Genomic DNA, 20,700 nt, shown 5'->3' with positions numbered 1-20,700 from the left:
CCCAAGGCTCTCCATGCGGTGAGACCTGTTGGTGAGCCCTGCGGCTCCTGCCGGCTGAAAGCCTGGAATTGATCCCCTGGGATCTGCACTGTCCACACTCAAGATAGAGTGGAGACGCACAGTTAGTTGTGCCGCCTTTCAGGGAGCTTCCTGGACGATAAAGGAGGGATTTGCACGTCAGCACTGCGATCACCGCAGAATTACAGTGCCCACCCTGGTCCCCTAACCCAACTACCCTGTGCGCATGTGCCCAGCCACCCAGGGCAGTCTCCTGCCTTACATTTCCTCCCCTGGCCCCCTTCACCCCCGTAACTGAGATGTCGTCCCTCAGCGGCAGTTCGCTTGCCCAGTGTGGAACTTGGTGCCGCCTGACTGGACAGGGCTTGGTGGTGGCTGACACCTAAAAGGCGTTTGGGGATTTTACAGGACACGTATGGGAATATCAGGAACCTAAAACTTTGGGAAAATATGTTTTCTCAGAGGATGAAGGAGCCTTCTAGGAACTGACAAACAACCGAGACCCCGGCATTTGTGTTTGTTTATAGATTCTTCTCATGGGCTTCGCATTGAGTGGGGGAACGGGAAAGGGTAACACTAGGATTGGAGCCAGGGCAGGATGCTTGTTGTGTAATTTGCATCACAATGGCCCACATTATTAATATTCTGTTGTGCAAAGTGGGATGAGCCCCAGGCCCAGGAATTTTCCCAGCTCTCCCTGGAGATCCGGGCCACACTCCAGGCGAGGCAATATTCTGGACAGAAGGTAAGTTCTGAGCCTCCCTGTGGCTAACAGCTCCCGTCTCTGTCAGAGGATGTGGACATCTGCAAAGTATGGCACCCCGAAACAGGACAGCCCCAGGGGACACAGCCCGAGAGAGTCTGCATACGTCAGCCTCCAGACAAGACTCCTTTACTGCCAGTGACTGCAGGCCGTTGAGCCTGGGAGCTGCCTGCCTTTGAACTCCTGGTCATATCTCTGCTTTCCTTCCAGGCCCTGCCCTATGTCTGCCTTTTGATTGCCATGCTGTTCTTCATCTATGCCATCATTGGGATGCAGGTGAGTGGGGGCGCGCACGGGGCCTAGTCAGGGAGTGGTGCCCAGACCGTATCTGGCTCACTGAGCACTCAGGACTGGGGGTGCGTTAAAGGGGCACGCTCCCAAGGTCTTGTTGCCATGTGACCTTGGGAATTTCCCAGGTGCTGGCTTCCCCACTCAGGTTGCCCAGGTAGGCGGGGTGGTCTGTTACAGGGGCTTCATCTGAGGTTGTGAGACCATAGTGATGACTGACAGCAGCTGGACTTCCAACAACAAAACCACAGCAAAGGTGGCACCAGTGTTCTTGGCCAGAGGGTGCCCAGGAGACTAAGGAGGGGGCAGGGCTCATGCTGATCCACTGCTCAGGGTCTCAGGTATTGGAGCCAGGCCTTAAAGGTCAATGGCTGATCTCCTGTATACAGTGACACAGAATAGGGCTGAGTAAAATCCTGAATGACTGAGATTTACAACCTGAAACTCACCCCGGGGAACAGTTTGCCAGGTTCTTGGCAGCATGCCAAACCCTAGACCAGCATTCTCAACCTGTGGGTCGCGACCCCTTTGGCGGTCGAACGACCCTTTCACAAGGGTCGCCTAAGACCATCCTGCATATCAGATATTTACATTACGATTCAGAACAGTAGCAACATGACAGTTAGGAAGTAGCAACGAAAATAATTTTATGGTTGGGTCACACCATGAGGAACTGTATTTAAAGGGCCAGAAGGTTGAGAACCACTGCTCTAGAGCCAAGGGCCACATTCCAGCTAGTTCTTCTCAAAGGGCCATGCCGCTGGCTGGTTACACATCCTTCGCGGTTTGGGAATTGGGAAGTGGAGCTCAGGTTCCCACCCTGGATATCCCTACAGTTGCCAAAGGCCCGTCGAGCGGAAGAGACCCAAAGGTCTCTCACGGGCAACTGTCATTTAGGGTGTGCGGGCTCCTGCCGAAAACACACAGCAGCAGCCCATGGACCTACCCGGCTGGGGACACAGGCTCTCTGCTTGTCTCGGGGAGGCTAACTCTCTGACTTGAAGGCGGGGAGACTAAGCCCCAGCACAGAACTTCAGCCGAGCGGCAGTCCCCTGCAGTCAGGCAGGCTGGCCCCCTTTAGACGGTGCCCGCTGTCCTCTCCACAGCACCTGCCATCTGGAGCCGCTGGCCACGTCTCCCAGGCCTGCCAGTCAGCAGCCCCCTCTGGAGCCCCTCTGAAAGGCTCTCCCCTTTTACTCCTCTCTCTCGCCTGCGCTTCTGGATTTCATTCATCTTCTAACCCATTACTGGAGAGTTTATATGATAGAAGCCAAGTGTCAGAAAGTGTGAGACTTGGCTGAGAAGTAATGAGATCTCCTTCAGGGAGGACATGTCAGCAGGGGTTTAACGGTGAAGTCCGGGGCGTGGTAGAAGCTAACTCCCAGCGACCTTGAAGATTGCCTTGACGACTTCTATTAAGTCCTTTGGAACTTCCGAATATTTGGATCTCGAATTAAAATCTTCTTGAACAGCCAAATGGAACTTGATAAAATTACATTCTTTTTGACTTATGCTGAAAAATAGTTCTTACCGCCTTTTTCATTTTCAAACAAAATAAACTAGAATTACACCATCTCCCATACTAACTGGTTATTAATACTACTGAAAATGGTGATAATGCGGTAGTGTTCACCATTACTCAACTTCCTGAGTGTGGCAGTCACTGTGCTAAATGCATTTCCTTACCCTCTCTCTTCGTGTGTGTATGCACGCACACGTACGTACGTACACGCAAGAGAGAGATGCAAAGCTCTTAACTAGAAAGCTTGCATCTCATATTGTCCTAACAAAGCAAAGGGATCCTTACAAACAAAGGCAGAAGGACAGTAGACAGAGCATTAGAGAGGTAAACGCAACAAGATGTCTCTATGGGAAGGACTGTTACTCTGAACTTTCAAAGTCATCTTGGGAGAAGAGAGTTTGCAGAGGAATCTGAACATGGAAGGAAGGAGTAACTTGCTGGGTATGGAAAAGCGCTCTGGGCTGCAGGTCCTTAGAGGCGAGGCTTTCAGCCTCAGTTCCACCGCTGGCCAGCTGTGCAAACTTGGCCAAGTGACCAAACCTCTCTGGGCTTAACACCCTCAGCAGTCCCGTAGAGGAGTTGGATACACAGCTTCACAGGTCCTGCCTGGTTCTACAGGTCTGTGAGTCCAAGTGAAAGGACATAAGCCTATATGTTCAGTCAGTTCTGATGGTCTCAGCATCCCTTCTTTCTCCTCTGTATCCATTTGATATACGAGATTTGGGTTAGTGACAAGGACTGAGTGAAAAGCAAAAAAAATAAAGTGAAAACCATTTGAAAGACCACCTTCACAATAAATACACGTTTTTGGCTTGAAAATTTTCTTGGAGAACATTCGGTATAAGTTTATACACATACCTCATGCAAATTCTTGGCCTGCCCTCTAACCAGGTCATGATTGGAGAAGGGAGAAAGTACAGAAGGTTGGTGTATGTGGTGAATCAGGGATAAACTGTGGATTCTGAGCCAGGAGGACGAGAGAGAGAGAGAGAGAGAGAGAGAGAGAGAGAGAGAGAGAGAGAGAGAGAGGGGCAGGCGAACATAGGCGAGGGGTCCTGACAGCTTCCTCCTGGGGCATCCAGAATGAGATTGGATTGTTCGGGATTTTTTCAGGGCTGCTATTTGTCTGTTTGGGGGCTCTCTACTGTCTCATCTTCCTCCTTCCCACTTCCCCAGTCCTGCCTGGCCTGCCCCCTCCATTCTCCCCGAGAGACAAGTAGTATTTGGGTTTTGAGAAGCAACGTTGAGAACACATTCCCAAAGCAGGTGTCAGTGGGAGTTATCCGAGCAAAATAGCTGGGGGGAGAGCTTGTTCCTCAATGGCACATTCTGAAAGCTGTTATGGGGGGAATATGTTGCATTCAGCAGCCATTAGATAAATGGAAAGTTGTTAGATACAGGCTGAAACTTGTCTCAAATGGCTGGGAAAGCGACCCGTGAGCCTTCAGTTGTGCAAACGGTGATTTGCGAGACCAGACCCTGATGTCGGGAGCGCAGCTGGGGAGGAAAGTGCCTATGGAAGGGCACCTTCTCATCTGAAGAGACCTTGGGTGACCCTGGCTCCGGGCACAGTGTGTTGGAGAGCTCATCCTTATCCGGTGTCTGCAGATGAATTGCTCTGGATTTTCCCTCTTTTTTCATGTGAATTTGCCTAGTGACCAAGCCCAGCGACCAAGGGCAGATTAGTAAACTCACTCGGTAGCCAGATCTGCCCAAACCTGTTGCCGTCTTCCTCTTCCGAGCGTCCGTTGTCCTGACTTTCTTCATCCCTCTGGCCTGGACTTGCTTTGTGTGAGCCCATCCTCGGGGACGGTAGTTTACAGACAGATGGACTCTCTGGGTAGGAACACAGCCAAGGAAGACAGCAATGCCCCTCTCTGACCTAAACTGCTTGTGCGCTTGAGGGCAGCATCTTCCCAAGCCATAGTCACCTCTGCAGATCCGGATGCCCCCATCAGCACTCCCCAGACAGGCAGAGACTCCGTGATGGGGTGATGTCTGTGGCAGGCACACGGTGAGTGCCATGGTGACAGGTGCCATGGAAATAAAAAGACCAAATTAGGTGTGGGAGGAACGACAGACAGGTGGAAGATTTCCCAGATCTTGCCTTCTACGGTCTTCTTTTCCCTCCTGCTTCTCAGGTTTGGGCACGGGGTCCACCAGCCTGTCTGGGTGTGAGTTGTCTGCTTCAGGGCGAGGCCATCAGGAGGAGCCACGCGCGTGGATGTGCCAGCCCTGCATGTCATGTCCATGCGCTGGGTGCCTCTCACAGCTCCGCTGTGCTCATTGCCTTCTGTTGTTTTCTCCTCCAGGTATTTGGAAACATAAAGTTGGATGAGGAGAGCCACATCAACCGGCACAACAACTTCCGGAGTTTCTTTGGGTCCCTCATGCTGCTCTTCAGGTGCCTGGACGCGGAACTATTGTAGCCTAGCCCTCCACCGAGGGGACAGAGCTGGTCTTCCCTTCCACTGCCTGTGCCTCCTCACTGCCCTTGCTCCGCTCCTAGCGGGATGGCAGTGGCGTGGGGGCAGCAGGGGGGCATCTCTAACTCAGTAGTGAATTTGCAATTTGCAGCTTCAGCTTGTCCTTTGGGACTCTGAGAGGGGGAAGGCGAGGACAGTTTCCTGCAGGTCAAATTCCAGTTAAGGCCTGAAACCTTGGGTGGCCGGGTGTGTGGGGTCCCAGAAGGTCCCATCACGATCAGCAGAGATTCTTCCAAAAACAGGGAAGCAGCGGGTGAGGTGGCAGAACCCGAGAGAGACTCATTGGCGCTCTCCATCTCTGCATGGAAAGCATGAGAGCCACGGGTACTAGGCAGCCGTTGGGCCTACGGCAAGAGGAAGGGGTGGGTGAATTGAGAGAGAAGGCCAAGGAGAGGACAGGACATGCAGACCTGCAACTAATCACCAAAATGTCTTCTGGGCTCAGGAGTGCCACAGGCGAGGCCTGGCAGGAGATAATGCTGTCGTGCCTCGGGGAGAAAGGCTGTGAGCCCGACACCACGGCGCCCTCCGGCCAGAACGAGAACGAACGCTGCGGCACCGATCTGGCCTACGTTTACTTTGTCTCCTTCATCTTCTTCTGCTCCTTCTTGGTGAGTAGCCTGGTGCCCTTAACCCGAAATGCGGCCCAGCCCTTCCCAACCCCGATAAACAGTCAGGAGATGTTTCCTTCGGTGGATGGTCACACACGCTCCAGCCCACACTGAGAGCCAGGGTTTTCTCAAGAGAACTCTTGGAGGTGACGATGCTTATCAGACTCCCGGGTCGGGGGCTATCCATGGTTGAGAAGACATTTGCTGCTTCCCCAGGAAGGATGGCTATGGGAAGGGTTGGAGGGTGGGATAGAGGTCAGTGAATAGAACAGTGAACATCATGTTGAATCTGTTGTAACCCACAGTAAATCCTTTCTCTTCTGTACCTCGGATGTTTTATAAATAAGGCCAAGAACATCTTCTCTCTCTCTGGAGACCTTTGAACTGTTTGAGAAAAGGTACCTTGAAAATATAAGGTGGTAGCATTAATAAGAGTAGAGTGGTGACAATCTACAGTATAATGGATGCAATTCTCTTACGTCATGACTAGAGGCTCAGTGCATGAATTCGTGCACAGGTAGGGTTTGGCCGGCTTGCCCCAATGGGGACTGATCGGGGCCTGGCTGGCTGGGAGGTGGGGCACTGCGGGGAGGTTGGTCCGCTGGCCCCACCCCCGATTAGGGTGGGAGGGGCGATCAGGGGTGGGGCTGGCCGGGGGGAGGGGCCTCAGGAGATTTGGGGGGGCCCATTGGGTCCCCGATCCAGCTAGTTGGCCACTGCAGTGCGTGTCATAGCGACCGGTCATTCTGGTCGTTCTGGTCATTCCAGTTGTTCTGGTTGCTTGACTTTTATATATATAGATGTTTAGTGACAGTGGCCAGCTTGACATGAGAGGATCTAATCGCTTCAGGTATTAGTGAATATTGAGTGATATCTGTGGAGCACACCTGCTTACAAAATAGTGAGGGGCCCAAGTGCCCCTTCATTCTTGCATCCAGAAATCTCTGTGCTGCATAATCTGACCAGTGGGGATAAACAGGATGATGACTGAGGTGCCCCTGCTAAAGCAGTGATGGCCAGTCCTGTGTTTGTGGCCACCCTGACATCCCTTAGCCCAGCTTCGGTGCTCATGCCACTGTCTGTCCAAGAATCAAAAGCTCAAGCAGTTCCCTGGGCAAGTGGGCAGTTTCATGGCCGGACATCCCAAAGTGAATGAATTGTCTCTCATCCAGCCATTTCTGCCTCTAAGATCCTCGGGGGACTTTCCACCTGTCCATCTCTCGGGTGTGGGGAAGTGGCTTGCAGCTAGACTGAGGGGGACGGGGAGGGGCCGGACAGAGAGTGAACTAGCTGCTGTGTTAGTAGCCCACATTGAGTTCTGGGCTTTGCTGCTACTGTGGCTTCTGTGGGACGGGAGGGAAAAGGACTTGATAAGAGTGTTATTTAGTGAGCAGGTGCATGTGTTTCAGTGAACTCCCTGCAGGAGATTTTAAAAAGAAAAACAAAACGGTATCCCACTTAGAAATATGGAAGTGGAACGTCTGATGAAAATAACTGAAAAGCAATTTTGAACGATATTGGAGTTTTAAAGTTGATTCATTCACATATTCAGCACATTTGTACTGAGTGGTCATTAAAAGGTGAGGCCCTGGCTGTACCAGAGCCAAAAACTAAAGCAATGCCCTGGAAAGGTGGGCGGTTTCCTGGGTGGAGTAGAGCTCGGTGAATAGAGCAGTGAGCTTCAGGTTGAATCTGTTGTAACCCCCGGTAAATCCTTTCTCTCTGTGCCTCCAGTGTTTGATAAGTTGATTCATTCACATGGTCAGCACGTTTGCACTGAGTGTCATTAAAAGGCTAGGCACTGGGGTAAAGCTGTTACGGTCCCCATCCCCTGCCGTCGAAGGCTGAAAGGCATACAGGGGTCTCCGCGCTTAGATGGGGTGAAATGGGGCGTGTAGAAGGACATGTAGACATCACAGCTTTATCCTACATGGTGTAAATGTTTAATAATAAATATTTAAAAGAAACCAGAGATATAACTGGAAAATTCATTAGCGACTATAAAGGTACTGGTAGAATTTTGAGATGGAGGGTGCTGCATAATTCACGCTACTGTTATTTTTAAATTCACGCTGTGTTCAGTCTGAGAGGACCCGCTTTCAAATCTCAGCCCCGCAGGAGAGTGACTTTGTGACCTTGGGCGAGTCGCACAGCTTCTCAGCCCCACGCAGCCACCCGGAGGGATGTGCCGGTGGGCGGGCTGTGCCGGCCGTGCGCTTAGAGCCAAGGATGCCAGTGTGTGTGGGAAGCGCTGGGTCCTGGGAGGGCTGATACGATGAAAGCTGCCACATGAAAACGTAGGGCAAGCATTAAAACAAAGAATAGGTGTGAATGTGCACACCATTATACAACACTATAGGCAAACGTAAAGCAATAATAAATACCTAAGAGTGTTTGTTACCATGAATAATGGATACCAAGAAAGGAGTGTACAAGATGTGTGGATACGTGGAAAACTCTCTGTAACCCACGCAGCCATTGCATATATATTCACTGTGGCTCCAGTCTCAGAAGCAGACAGAAGGGCCTTGCTAGGATCAGGCGCAACTGCATGAGGCAACTGAGTAACAGTGGCTAAACCCAGAGGGATGTTTCTTTCCCTCGAGCACCAGAGAATCTGGAGGGAGGCAGTGTGGGCTCATGATGGTGGCTCCACAGTGGTTAGCACTCCAGACTTTCTGCTCCTTTACCTCCAGGGCTGTCCCTCATCCTCTTGAGGCTAAACCTTCAGTCGTCCACTTGCTAGTACATTCTATGTGGAGGGAGGGAGGGAGGGGAGGAGGGAGGGAGGAAGGTTGGGTAGTAGGATGCGCCAGCAGTCTCTCTGACTGGTTAGTAGATGGGCCAGCAGTCTCTCTGACTGGTTAGTAGATGGGCCAGCAGTCTCTCTGACTGGTTAGTAGATGGGTCAGCAGTCTCTCTGACTGGTTAGTAGATGGGCCAGCAGTCTCTCTGACTGGTTAGTAGATGGGCCAGCAGTCTCTCTGACTGGTTAGTAGATGGGCCAGCAGTCTCTCTGACTGGTTAGTAGATGCGCCAGCAGTCTCTCTGACTGGTTAGTAGATGCGCCAGCAGTCTCTCTGACTGGTTAGTAGATGGGCCAGCAGTCTCTCTGACTGGTTAGTAGATGGGCCAGCAGTCTCTCTGACTGGTTAGTAGATGGGCCAGCAGTCTCTCTGACTGGTTAGTAGATGCGCCAGCAGTCTCTCTGACTGGTTAGTAGATGCGCCAGCAGTCTCTCTGACTGGTTAGTAGGATGGGCCAGCAGTCTCTCTGACTGGTTAGTAGATGGGCCAGCAGTCTCTCTGACTGGTTAGTAGATGGGCCAGCAGTCTCTCTGACTGGTTAGTAGATGGGCCAGCAGTCTCTCTGACTGGTTAGTAGATGCGCCAGCAGTCTCTCTGACTGGTTAGTAGATGGGCCAGCAGTCTCTCTGACTGGTTAGTAGGATGCGCCAGCAGTCTCTCTGACTGGTTAGTAGATGGGCCAGCAGTCTCTCTGACTGGTTAGTAGGATGCGCCAGCAGTCTCTCTGACTGGTTAGTAGATGCGCCAGCAGTCTCTCTGACTGGTTAGTAGATGGGCCAGCAGTCTCTCTGACTGGTTAGTAGGATGCACCAGCAGTCTCTCTGACTGGTTAGTAGGATGCGCCAGCAGTCTCTCTGACTGGTTAGTAGGATGCGCCAGCAGTCTCTGTGTGTTGCAGAGAAGACTCTAACAGGTCCCTCCTGTAGACTACTTCCTTATCCTGTTACCCCCACCTGCATAACCGGCTCTTCCATGCACCTACCCAGCCACTTAACCTGGGAATCAGCAACAGAGACTCGTATTCCCTCACCCCCACAGCCCACTGGTCTCAGGCAGGACTCTCTCTCTTGCAAGTGACTCTGAGCCTGGCTACATGGGCAGAAGCAGAAAGGGATTTTATAGGCACGTGGCAATGAGGAGTCCTGGGGCAGGGGGCTTGGGCCAGCTTGATCTGGGGCTCCGAAGGCATCACCAGGGTCAGTTTCTTTTTCTATTTATATATCTTTCTCTTTTTTTCTATTTTATTTTTTTTTTCATCACAATTTATCCCCTCTCTGCTCTCTCCCAGCCTCACCATCCACCTACCCCTGCAATCACCACTCTGTTGTCCATATCCATGAGTTTATTCTTTTTTGTTCAATCCCTTCACCATCACCCAACAGCCCCTTCCCCACCAGAGCTGTCTTCCTGCTCTCTCTGAGTCTGTCAATCTTTTGCTTGGTAGTTCAGTTTGTTCATTAAGTTCTACATATGAGTGAAATCGTAAGTATTTGTCTTTCTCTGACTGGCCTATTTCACTTAGCACAATGCTGTTCAGGTCAACCCATGCTGTCACCGAGGGTAAATGTTCTTCCTTTTTACAGCTGAGCAGTATTCCACTGTATGTGTAGCGTAGCTCACTTGCTCCGGGCTCTTCATGGGAGTTCTTTCCTCAGACAGCCCAGCCTGAGGCTCCGAGACCACAGCAGCAGTCCCTGCACGTTCAAGACCAACAGGGAAGGACAAGCGTTTGCCCTGAAGGTTCAGTACCCTTTCACTGGCCTTGATTGGACCACCAGTCACCATGGCCCAGAGGAATGGGATCCAATGACTGGCTAAGGCGGGGTCCCAAGGGGAGTGCCCCATTGAACCAGATGAACTAGGAATAGGCAACGGGTGGGTCCCCAAAAGAGCAGACATACAGTCAACGGGTGCTAGGCAGCCGAGAATCAACAAAACAAGTGCTGTTCACTGTGGCCATCTAGTCCTGTCCCTTCCCCTTCCTTGAACTGTCCAGTTTAGGCTGCTATCCTGCCACTGGCTTGGTTCAGGGATGGCTAGCCCTCAACACTGCTCCTGAGGGTCCTCTCTGCACACAGCTGTCCCCTGGTCTCTCTCCTCGTTTGCCCCCCTTCAGTAATTCCTGCTGCCTAATCTAGACCAGGGGTAGGCATACTGCAGCCCATGGGCCAAACCCGGTTTACCACCTGCGTTTGTAAAACACAATAGCTTTTTCATTCTTAAATGGTAGAGAAAAACAATCAAAGATGAATAATATTTCATAGCATGAAAATTTTATGAAATTCAAATTCTGTTACCACTGTCACCTGCAGATGCTGCTTTCCTAGCTCTTGGGAAAAATCTGTAACGTTTGTATATTTGCAATATGTCGCAGTCTTGACTAAATACTAAGTCTTTAAGAATACTCAAGTGACAACCTCTAGTGAGTGTCCGCGTGCTTTAAGCAGTGTGTTAGGCATGGGACTAGATCCCCGGGGTAAAATAGGAACTTTCTTACCCCCACCCCCTGCACCTGGGTGTCTGTTTGGAATACAGGGGGTGGACAATTAAAATTGTTGAGCAAGCAAGTAGGAGAACAGGGTCTTGGAAGCCACTCAAGAGCCAAGAATAGCTTCAAGGCGGCACGCAGTAAGCCATGGTGTGGGCTCAGAGGTCTCACCAGTTCTGTTGACTTGTTTGGTGGAGCAGGGGTGGGGAGGGGCTGGAAGGGAGAGTGGGCGTCAGGCCTTGGCTTTCTCCAGCCTTGGAGCATGTTGTCGCTGCTGCTCCCTCGCCGCTACAATAACCGTTAAATAAATGGAACAGATAACAATGCTTTGCAAATAGAAAACTGAAATAATGCTGTTTGCACAACGAAATGTGTGGCACAGATAACACAAATGCAACGCATTTAGCAAGATCAACAGGCTTTGGCCGGGGCCTTCAGCCTTACAAACTTTGGAATTGTCGATTGGCCTTGAAGCCTGTTTTTCTGCTTTCGGGTTCCCCTAACTTTTCTTCCCTCCCCTCGTGCCCTCCAGATGCTTAACCTGTTCGTGGCCGTCATCATGGACAACTTCGAGTACCTGACTCGGGACTCGTCCATCCTGGGGCCTCACCACTTGGACGAGTTTGTCCGCGTCTGGGCAGAATACGACAGAGCTGCATGGTGAGCAGGCCGCTCGGCCATCCCACTGGGGCCTGTATGAGGGGCTGCCAAGTTCTCAAGGAAGAGGTTGGCATTAGAGCCACCCAAATGCCTGCCTGTTACAGGAGGAGAGGGCACTCCTCTTGGCTGTGGCCCGTTGGAGAGGCCGGGTCCTCAGCGTGGCTCTGGTATCAGACGTAGCTTTTCTCTGTCCCTTTCCCTCTCTTTCCTTCGGTGACAGGCTGTCCCTTTCTTTGCCAGTCTCATCACGCTGTCCGTTCCTCAGCGTGTTTGGGTTCAATCCCCAGAGGAGCTTCTTTTCCTCCCTAGTGGTTGAGTCATCACCGGGGTTGACCAGGGTTTTCTGGGCCAATTGGACATCTGGCCACCACGGTCAGTGGCAGGAGTGATTCATGCCTCTTATCCTTCTCAAAAGGTCCAGTGTGAGAAAACGGAAGGTATACACGAAAGCAAGCAGGTTGCCCTTCCGACTGATCCCTTGTGGCTTCTATTGCATGAAACTGAGTTAAACGTTGGGAGTTTGTGGGGATACCTCCCATTCTCTTTCACTGTCCAGCAGTTCTTCGGCGATGTCATGCCCTCTGGCTTTAGAGCAGGTTTTGACGATGCCCACCCAGGGTCTAGATGGGGCCCAATGCCGGTTTCACAATGTGATATTGGAGCACAGCCATGCTCACTTGTTTGTGGGTTGCCCGAGGCTGCTGTCGCACTGCAAGGCAGGCTTGAGTGGTTGTGACAGAGACGATATAGCCCTCAAATTCAATACTATTTCCTCTGTGAGCTTTTACAGAAAAGGTTTGCCCATCCCTGCTTTAGAGTTCAAGGGCAACCTTTGGGCCCTCGTGGCTAAAGACAGGTGAGAGCCCTGTGAGTGCTCACTCCCCAGGCTCTTTCCTGTCCCATGTCATCTTCGCTTTGGGGACTTAATCTCACCAATCTAACCTTTCTGGGCCCCCCTCTGAAAATACCACAAGGAATGCCATCCTTCGCAGGAACGGGCCGTGTCGCTTCCACCTGGAACCCCTTCCCCATCTGAGACTCTTCCCCAAATCTGTCCTTCCCCGAGGCTGTTGAACTTGGGCCACTGTGTTACAGGTTAGAACTGTGACTCAGAAGTCCTCTTCCCCTCGGCAATTAGTAGTGACTTCGAGCACAGTGTTCTCTAAGTCCATTCCTGTTCCAATCGCTGAGCGGTGGCTTTTACCTTCTGGGCTTACTTTCTAGTAGTCGGTTGATTAGAAAGCCCAGGGCGGGGTGTTGGAGGGGAATGCAGCCAGGCCTGCATCTGTCAGCTCCATGGCCTTGGACAAGGCCCTTACCCACTCTGAGCATCCTCACCTGTAAAATGGTGATAATGATAGCAACCTCGAAGGCTGGTTGTGCGTAACTGTTACTATCATTGGCAATAACCATGTAGGAAAGTGACTGGAAAGTGTGGACTATCGATCTGTAAAGCATGGATGGCCATCAGATTGGGAGTCTGAGCCACTAGCAAAGGCAGTCACTGCCCACCTGGCCTCCCTCAGCCAGCCCTGGCTCTCAGAAACCCCAGCTCCCTGTGGATTCACATGGTCTCGAGACCTAGATGCCATAAACCTGTCCCTCCCGACTCATTCCAGCTGCTGGGAAGAAACACTGCAATGAGGACTATTCCTGAGACTTAGATGCATGAGCTGTGAGAGAGCAAACAGGAAAAAGAAAACCTCTTCTGTCTGCTTTGAGATCCATGGCGTTGATGCGTTCTGGTTAGAGTTTCATTGGCCTTGTCTATGAGGTGGGGGTGGAGGGACTGACAAAGATAGAGTGAGTCAGTGTCTTCAAAGAGAAGGCTGCTACGGGTTCCAGAGACCATCAGCCTCTAGATAGCAGAACCAACCATCCACAGTAAGAAAAACAGATGGACAGATTAACCTCCTCTCAAGGACTGACGAGCTGCTCTTTGGAAGAGGAGGATGAATCAACACCAAAATCAAGACCCGGCAGAAAGGGCAGAGCTGGGGCAAAGGCCCGGTCTCCACGCGGCTGCTGGGAGGCCTGGCGCTCGGAGGCGGAGCCGCTGATCACACCAGGATGTGTCCAGACCCCTGGCTGTTGCTTTCTTGTCCTGGCCTACGGACCAGATGCTTTAGCCACTGAAAACGAATCAACTGTTGATTCTGTGCTTTTTACAGGAAGCATAACTCTGCAGCAGGCTCGTGGGGACGGGGGCTGGTAAGACAGGTCTCATAGTTCCTGGAATTCTGACGGGATCAGATGGAGCTGCCTGTGAGCTGGGCAGTGGCGTGGAGCAGGGGACAGGGCTGTTGTCTGAGCACGGCTCTGGGCAGGCTCCCCGAGGGGCGGGGGAGGGGAGGGAGCTTGCCCAGCTCAAGACAAATCTGCCAGAGAGAGCAGCACAGCCCTTTGCAGCGTCCCTCGTGCCAACTGTGCTCCTCGCTAATTAGCTAATGGGCAATGTGTGTCTCGCAGTCTGCAGAAAGACGCGGACTTCCTCGCCGCCCGACACGTGGGCCTGAGGAGCTGGCTGTTGGCCGTGACTGTGAAAAACAAACCGTTCTGCCGTCGTCCACTTTACGGCAGCTGCGCGTGACACCAGTCAGAGCAGTGGTGAAGCGGCAGGCTGTGCTCCTCCAGTCCTCGCTCGAGCCAGGGCCATTTCCTGCATCTGGCCAGGTGTGGGCCGCACGGATAGGCGTCCCGGGGTGCCCTTGGCCAGGAGCCAGTCCCGTTGGGCACTGGTCGGGCTCGATTGCCCTGGGAAATTGGGGGCAGTACAGGTTGCAAGGCGATGCCTCTCTGGTGCATCAGTCTCCTGGCCCGGCTGTGCCTGGCCCCGGAAAGGAGAGCTGCTCTTCCTCTTCCGGCCACGCCCTCCGTGGCTAAGCTGTCGTTTCTTTCCCGCCTTCTCTGAGTGCCCTATTAACCCACTTCTGCTTCCTTTTCAGTGGCAGGATCCCGTATAAGGATATGTACAAATTAGTGCGGGTCATCTCGCCGCCTCTGGGCCTGGGAGAGAACTGCCCCTACAGGGTGGCTTGCAAGGTTTGCCTCCCAGTTCCCAGCCACGCCTGACGATGGGGTGCCACCTGGACCCCCCTCTCTGTTCCGCTCCACCCCCACCCACCACCGCGCCACCTCAGGGAACCTTCATGTTGCTTTCCTTTGAGTTTAAAGAGGCCCAACCCTCCCAGAACCAGCAGCTGTTACACTGGGGAAAAGGGCACGGTTGGAGGGGAGGGGAAGCAGGAAAAGGAAGAGCTGAGGGCTTAATAACGAAGGCCGTTTTGACCTCCCACTTTCTTCTTCACCGCCATGCACTCATTGGTGGGTGGACACACACACTCTTCCCGCTCCCCTGTAATCTGCACATTTAACCAGAGAATGCAGAAACCTTTTTTAAAAAGCAGAGTTCTGGTCTCCCCTCATTGGAGACAGACCCGCCTCCTTTTAGCAAAGTAGCATCATGGTCCCATATATAACGTCCCCAGGTGTGATCCCAGTCACCCTACCTCTGCCCGCCCTCTGGCGCCTGGACAGTTATAAAAGCTGTAGGAAGGAGAGGAGGTGAGAAACAATGAAGAATTAGGGCAAGAGGTGAGAGGAGGTCAACAGGGATCGCTTTGGGGGCGTGTGGAAGAATTCAGTAGCTCAGAGGGGCCAGGAAGGTCACAGTAGAGGACAGTGGGCCCCGGAGCACATGTCCTGCCATAGGGTCCTGCCATATACTGTGGAGGGGCGGGGGTTGGGGGGGTCTGTTGTTTGTGAAGCTAAGGACATACATGTTCAGGGGCATCCAGGACCTCCCTCTGCAAGACCCTGGGAGCTCACATCCCAGTGGCTCTGCCCAGCTGCATCCAAGGCCTAGCCCGCTAGGTAAGGAAGCCTCGCTCGGTGCGGAGGGGAGCGGGGCTCCCTGGGGCACAGCACAGGCCAGAGGGGAGGCTGGAAGAGGACGTAGGCCCAGGAAGGTGAGGCCCCGGGCGACGGGCAGGAGCTGGCTGGGGATGGTGACGCAGTGATTCCCGTACTCGGGAGGCCCGACAGCTGCCTCTGCTGAGACTCTTTAAACTTGACCCTGGTGCCGCCTGCTGCCGCATGATGGGAGAGTGGGAGGGCAGCATGGCATGCAGGTGCTCTTCCTCCACCTGGCTTTGTCCTTCTGCCTGCAGCGTGCCATCGCCCGGGACATGCTGGCGAGACAAGGGCACTCCCCCCACAGGGCCAGGTGGAAGCAACGGCGACCCTGGCAGCAGCCACAGCCCACCACTGCCACAGCCACCACTGCCACGGCGCCGCCTTCGCTGCACACCCAGCACAGAGGGATACACGGCGCCCCGCCCATGGGTTCGGAGCAGGAGAGAAGGCCGGGAAACTCTGACCCACGGCCGGAGCGCCGTCTATCCGGTTTATACCACGCGCACACAGCCCTGGGAATGGAGACAGGCTTGTGTTGTACGGGACGAAGGCGTGGCCAGGGGAGTAGGGTGATGCTAGGCCAGGAGGAGCGGACAGGCGAGTCCCGTGGCGGTGCCACTAGCGTTCCCGGGTCTGTGTGGGGCTGATATAAACCCGCACCAGGATGGAGTCACCTGTACGATTTGCCTTGATTAACAGGTTTCCTATTCTTTTCCTGTTTGTCCATTCCGTTTTGTTTTCCTCTCGTGTTCCGTATGATCTGTCTGTCTGTGTTGGCTCTTCTGGGAATGCCTGTTCTCCTCTCCCCCCTACTCCCCCCCCCCCGTCTGCATCCTTCCCCCACTTTCTTTCCCTGCCACCTGCCGCCCCTCCCTGAGCAGTGGCCGCATCCATTACACTGAGATGTATGAAATGCTGACTCTCATGTCACCACCGCTAGGCCTCGGCAAGAGATGTCCCTCCAAAGTGGCCTATAAGGTAGACCACCCCTTCCTTTGTTCTGGGCTAGGGACCTACGGACCATGGGGTCCAGCTGTGGGGAGGCCAGGCCGTGGGGAGGCAGCGGGGCTCGGGAGGCGGGGAGGGAAACAGGTGATGAGACGGAAGGGTCAGGAAGGTCCACGGAAGGATGCCCTCCCGAAATGACACAGCGGGAGGTCTGCAGTGCTGTTCGCCGTGGCCTTTGTTCCGTGTCATCTGTGTTTGACGACAAGTGCGTGGCTTCCTGTGAGTGGCTTCCTACGAGGGGAGCGTTGAGTAGTGTGTTTGCTTTTACGAGGAGGCAGAGTGGTGGCCTACAGGACACCTACCCACACAGCTGTCCGAGCAGATAGAAAAAGAGCACCTTCCATCAGAGAAGCTAAGGAAATAGTGCAGAAATGGCTCTCAACATGGTTCAAAGAGAAATGTTGCAGGAGAGAGGAAAACTTTTAACCAAGTTCTTCCTCCCTGATGTGGAAAGGGGCTGCGGCCTGGTTCCTTCCAGGTCACATGAAGGAGGCGCCTGACTACCCCGGGACCCCCGACACGGGATGCCGCTCCCCCCCCCCCCGCCCACTTCTCTGGGCGATACAATGGGAAGGGGGACTGAGGGCTGAGTTGCCTTCAGGATTAGATTTCCCTTCTGGGCATGACTGAGTTTGGGGGCATCCCCCCTGGTTTGCATAGAGCAGCATTGTCCATTGGGACTCACCTGCCCTTCTGGAACTCATAGCTTTGAGGCCTGAGTTTTTTTCCTCCACAATTAGGAATAGTTACTACTAATTCCCCTTTGGTGTTGAGACTGACCCAGAACGCTGAGCCCTTTCATGCGCCTGGGGCTCCACAGCGATGCTGCCACTTTTCTAGATGCTTAAGGAAGTGGAGAGAGATGAAACTCAGATTCAAACAAGAAACTGGCCTGAGCCTCTGAGACACCATGTCTGTGGAATCACATTGCATGACATGTCCCCATGGAGTCTTAGAGGCCCCGCCTTGGGAAGGGACACATCCCTCCCTGCTAGGCTGGTGGACCTTCTCTGCTTCTCCAAGGGGTAGCGGCCCAGAGAGGATCTCATTGGAACGGAGCCCTTAGGGACTCATCCACCCCAGCACATGGCTCCTCGTGCCCAGCTGAGGGGCTGGCATCCTTCTAGCTCATGATGGCCACATTCCAAAATGCCAGATGGCAGAATGTGGCCCTGAGTTCTTCGAAGTTTGGGGATGAAGCTTGGTAAGAGAAGGCGTGTTGGGATTGGAGGAAACATTGAAAGAATTCCTAAAGCAAGATACTCTCTAAAAAGTGGATTTGGCCATTTCAGTGCGATCCCTTCCTTTGGGCGAGGGGAACACGGCCTGCCCACTCTGCTCCTGCCTCGTTCACCCTCCTCTCATGCTCTCTCCGCTGCGCCCCACCCCTCTCACCTGACCATGTTTGTCTCTGCCCTTTCCCATCCTGCTCCACCTCATCCATTGGATAAGCTGGACTTCTGCATGTTCAGTCATGTGCTGGCAAATTCCATCTCTTAAAGACTCAAAAAGGGGGCATCAGGATGTCTCTTCAAGTCAGATAAGCAAAGCAAAATCTCCCCCTCACTGTCTTTCCGTCTGAGCTTTGGGAGTGTTCACAGGACACGCGGAAATACAGAGCAACCTTGACAGGGAATGGAGCCCCTTCTCAGAGCTGACTCCGTTCCCTGAGCCTAGAAATCACTTCCCGTCCCTATGGAAGACATTCTTAGGACTGTGGGAGTCCTACAGAATGACCAGTCCCCTTCCCTTGGATTTTGGCATCATTTGGGGGAGGGGGTGTTGGCACAAAACAGCAGCAATGAGCCTCCAATGCGAAGTAGGGAGAGTAGGGTCGGGAGAGGTGGGATCCTTGCCCTTCTTTTTTGTCTCTGCATTTGACCTCTGCACTTGTCTTCCCCTCTCACCAAGGTTTCTTTTGATACGTCTTCCCCCTGCTGTTTCTCTCTCTCTCACCCACAGAGGTTGGTCCTGATGAACATGCCCGTGGCGGAGGACATGACAGTGCACTTCACCTCCACCCTGATGGCTCTGATCCGGACTGCTCTGGACATCAAGATCGCCAAAGGTGAGCCCAGCGAGGAAGCAGCGATTCTGGAGGGGCTCATGCAGAGATGTCTGAACTGTCCCCGCTCCAACAATGCAGAAGACTGGGAAATCCAGTACTAGGGTCCTAGTGTCCGCCTGAGGTTCAATAACTACAACGTTGCCCTCTGCCTCCTGGCAAAATGAGCGGTTGCTCATCGCTAAGGCTCCTTTCAGCTTTAACAGTATGTGAGCCTCAGTGCCTCGTACATAGTAAGCATTTTAGACGCACGTGTTTATTCAACAAATGAGCTTTAATTGTGGCCTTTTTTTCTTATGTGGCACCTTTCACGCCTTGGAAGGCTTCCATGGCGGGTGCTATCATGGCGGGCCTTGCTTCCTCTGATTTTTAACTCAGTGACTTAGGAGAGAAAAGGTTGACTGCTTCCCAATGGGCCTCCAGCCCTCCTGCTCTTGCCTGATCCAAATCCTGTTTAAAACTAGGTCACTCCGACCAGAGTCGCTGGAAGAATTGATGTCCCTGTAATGAGGCAGGAGAGGTCGCCGCGTGGCTCTTTTCATTTCCCCTCTGATACACAGAGCACCTGGGAGGCTGCTCCAGTGCGAGAGGAAGCTGACCGTGGTCTCGGGGCCTCAGATCTCTGGGGCAGGATGTCCCTGAGTTACTGAGAATGGGAGTCCCATTGTGTTCTGCTTCAGCAGGAAGACCCAGCATTGCAAGATCCACTGCCACTAAGAGCCGGGATGTCCCCAGAGAATACACAGTGCCATGCCGGTGCAGCTCCACTCCCTCCTTGTTCTGTCTCTGCGCTCTTTATTCATAGTTTATCTTATTCTATCAGGTGGTGCTGACAGGCAGCAGCTAGACTCGGAGCTACAGAAAGAGACCCTGGCCATCTGGCCTCACCTGTCCCAGAAGATGCTAGATCTGCTTGTGCCCATGCCCAAAGGTACGGCATCTCCCCTGGGTACCCTAGTCCCAGCATGCCAAGGTCTTATCTTTGAGGGGAACACAGAGTGATCGAAGGGATAAGGGAAACGTGTTCTTTTATCCTTAGGAAACAAAAAGCCCTCACTTCTTAAGTCCCCTTTGTCATTATTAATTGAAAACATTTTCTCTAATGGGGTCACTGTGGTTTCAGGTGAAAGCTTTTGGTGTGTAGCTCTCTCCTTCCAATAATACTGTGCATCCAGCCCTCATGCCATTGGGAAAAGGGTGCTATTGGAGATGGAAATCTAGACCAGCGGCGGTGATGCTTACTAATGTCTCTCCCTCCTTGGACGGCTGTGGAAGCCCCCTGAGAAGACATGTGGGGACCTGTTGACTTTGCATGCCGAGTGCCCGGCACATACCTGCTTCAGAGGGTGGAGAACAAAGCTTGAGGCGTCCTCCCTCCCCCCATCTGCCTCCTCTTTGGTCCTCCCATGCCCCATTTGTGTTTTTCAGCCTCTGACCTGACTGTGGGCAAAATCTATGCAGCAATGATGATCATGGACTACTATAAGCAGAGTAAGGTGAAGAAGCAGAGGCAGCAGCTGGAGGAACAGGTGAAGGGCAACGATAGTAGGGTGGGTGGGTCATGCGTCACATGAGGGCTCCTGAGGGACAGGCCTGTGTATCCCTAGGGTTCAGGGTCCAGGAACTTTCTAGGGTCGGGGCATTAGAAACCCAGTGAGTCAAAGGTTAAAATAGTCAATTAAGATATCAGCCATGTTCCTATTTTAGCCAAGTATATTGCATTTTCTGCCATAATCATTTGAGTTCCTTTCTTCTTCTACAGAAAAATGCACCCATGTTCCAGCGCATGGAGCCCTCGTCTCTGCCGCAGGAGATCATCGCCAATGCCAAAGCTCTGCCTTACCTCCAGCAGGACCCCGCTCCAGGCCTGTGAGTAAAGCCAGAGGGCACGGCTCTCCTGTTTGTGTCTGTCACACGTGCCAGTATGCAGGCCCAGGAATGTGGAGGGAATAATGCTAACTCTGAGCTGAATGGCCCTTTCTCTGAGGTTGAAAAGATGGGGGAGAGAAGAGCAGGAACGGTATATGTTAGTATCACCAGAGAGGTTAAATAATTGGCCCAATGCCATA

The 20,700-nt window shown here is 52.9% G+C and overlaps 1 protein-coding gene across 1 annotated transcript in view; it reads left to right on the top strand.

Annotated features, from left to right (window-relative positions):
* The window catches only part of CACNA1E (calcium voltage-gated channel subunit alpha1 E), a 387,287-nt gene that overhangs the window by 355,581 nt on the left and 11,006 nt on the right, over positions 1–20,700 (top strand). Inside the window, exons 36-44 of the mRNA XM_059673180.1 lie at positions 992–1,057; positions 4,904–4,995; positions 5,523–5,688; positions 11,516–11,643; positions 16,440–16,536; positions 18,529–18,634; positions 19,455–19,562; positions 20,060–20,160; positions 20,394–20,500. Of these exons, the coding sequence (XP_059529163.1) occupies positions 992–1,057; positions 4,904–4,995; positions 5,523–5,688; positions 11,516–11,643; positions 16,440–16,536; positions 18,529–18,634; positions 19,455–19,562; positions 20,060–20,160; positions 20,394–20,500 (971 nt within the window). The remainder of the gene's footprint in view (positions 1–991; positions 1,058–4,903; positions 4,996–5,522; positions 5,689–11,515; positions 11,644–16,439; positions 16,537–18,528; positions 18,635–19,454; positions 19,563–20,059; positions 20,161–20,393; positions 20,501–20,700) is intronic.

Source organism: Myotis daubentonii, chromosome 18 (assembly GCF_963259705.1).
Source record: "Myotis daubentonii chromosome 18, mMyoDau2.1, whole genome shotgun sequence".
In the NCBI taxonomy this organism is placed as follows: Eukaryota; Metazoa; Chordata; class Mammalia; order Chiroptera; family Vespertilionidae; genus Myotis; species Myotis daubentonii.
Note: the sequence above shows the minus strand (reverse complement) of the source record. Positions and strands in the feature narration are given on the sequence as shown.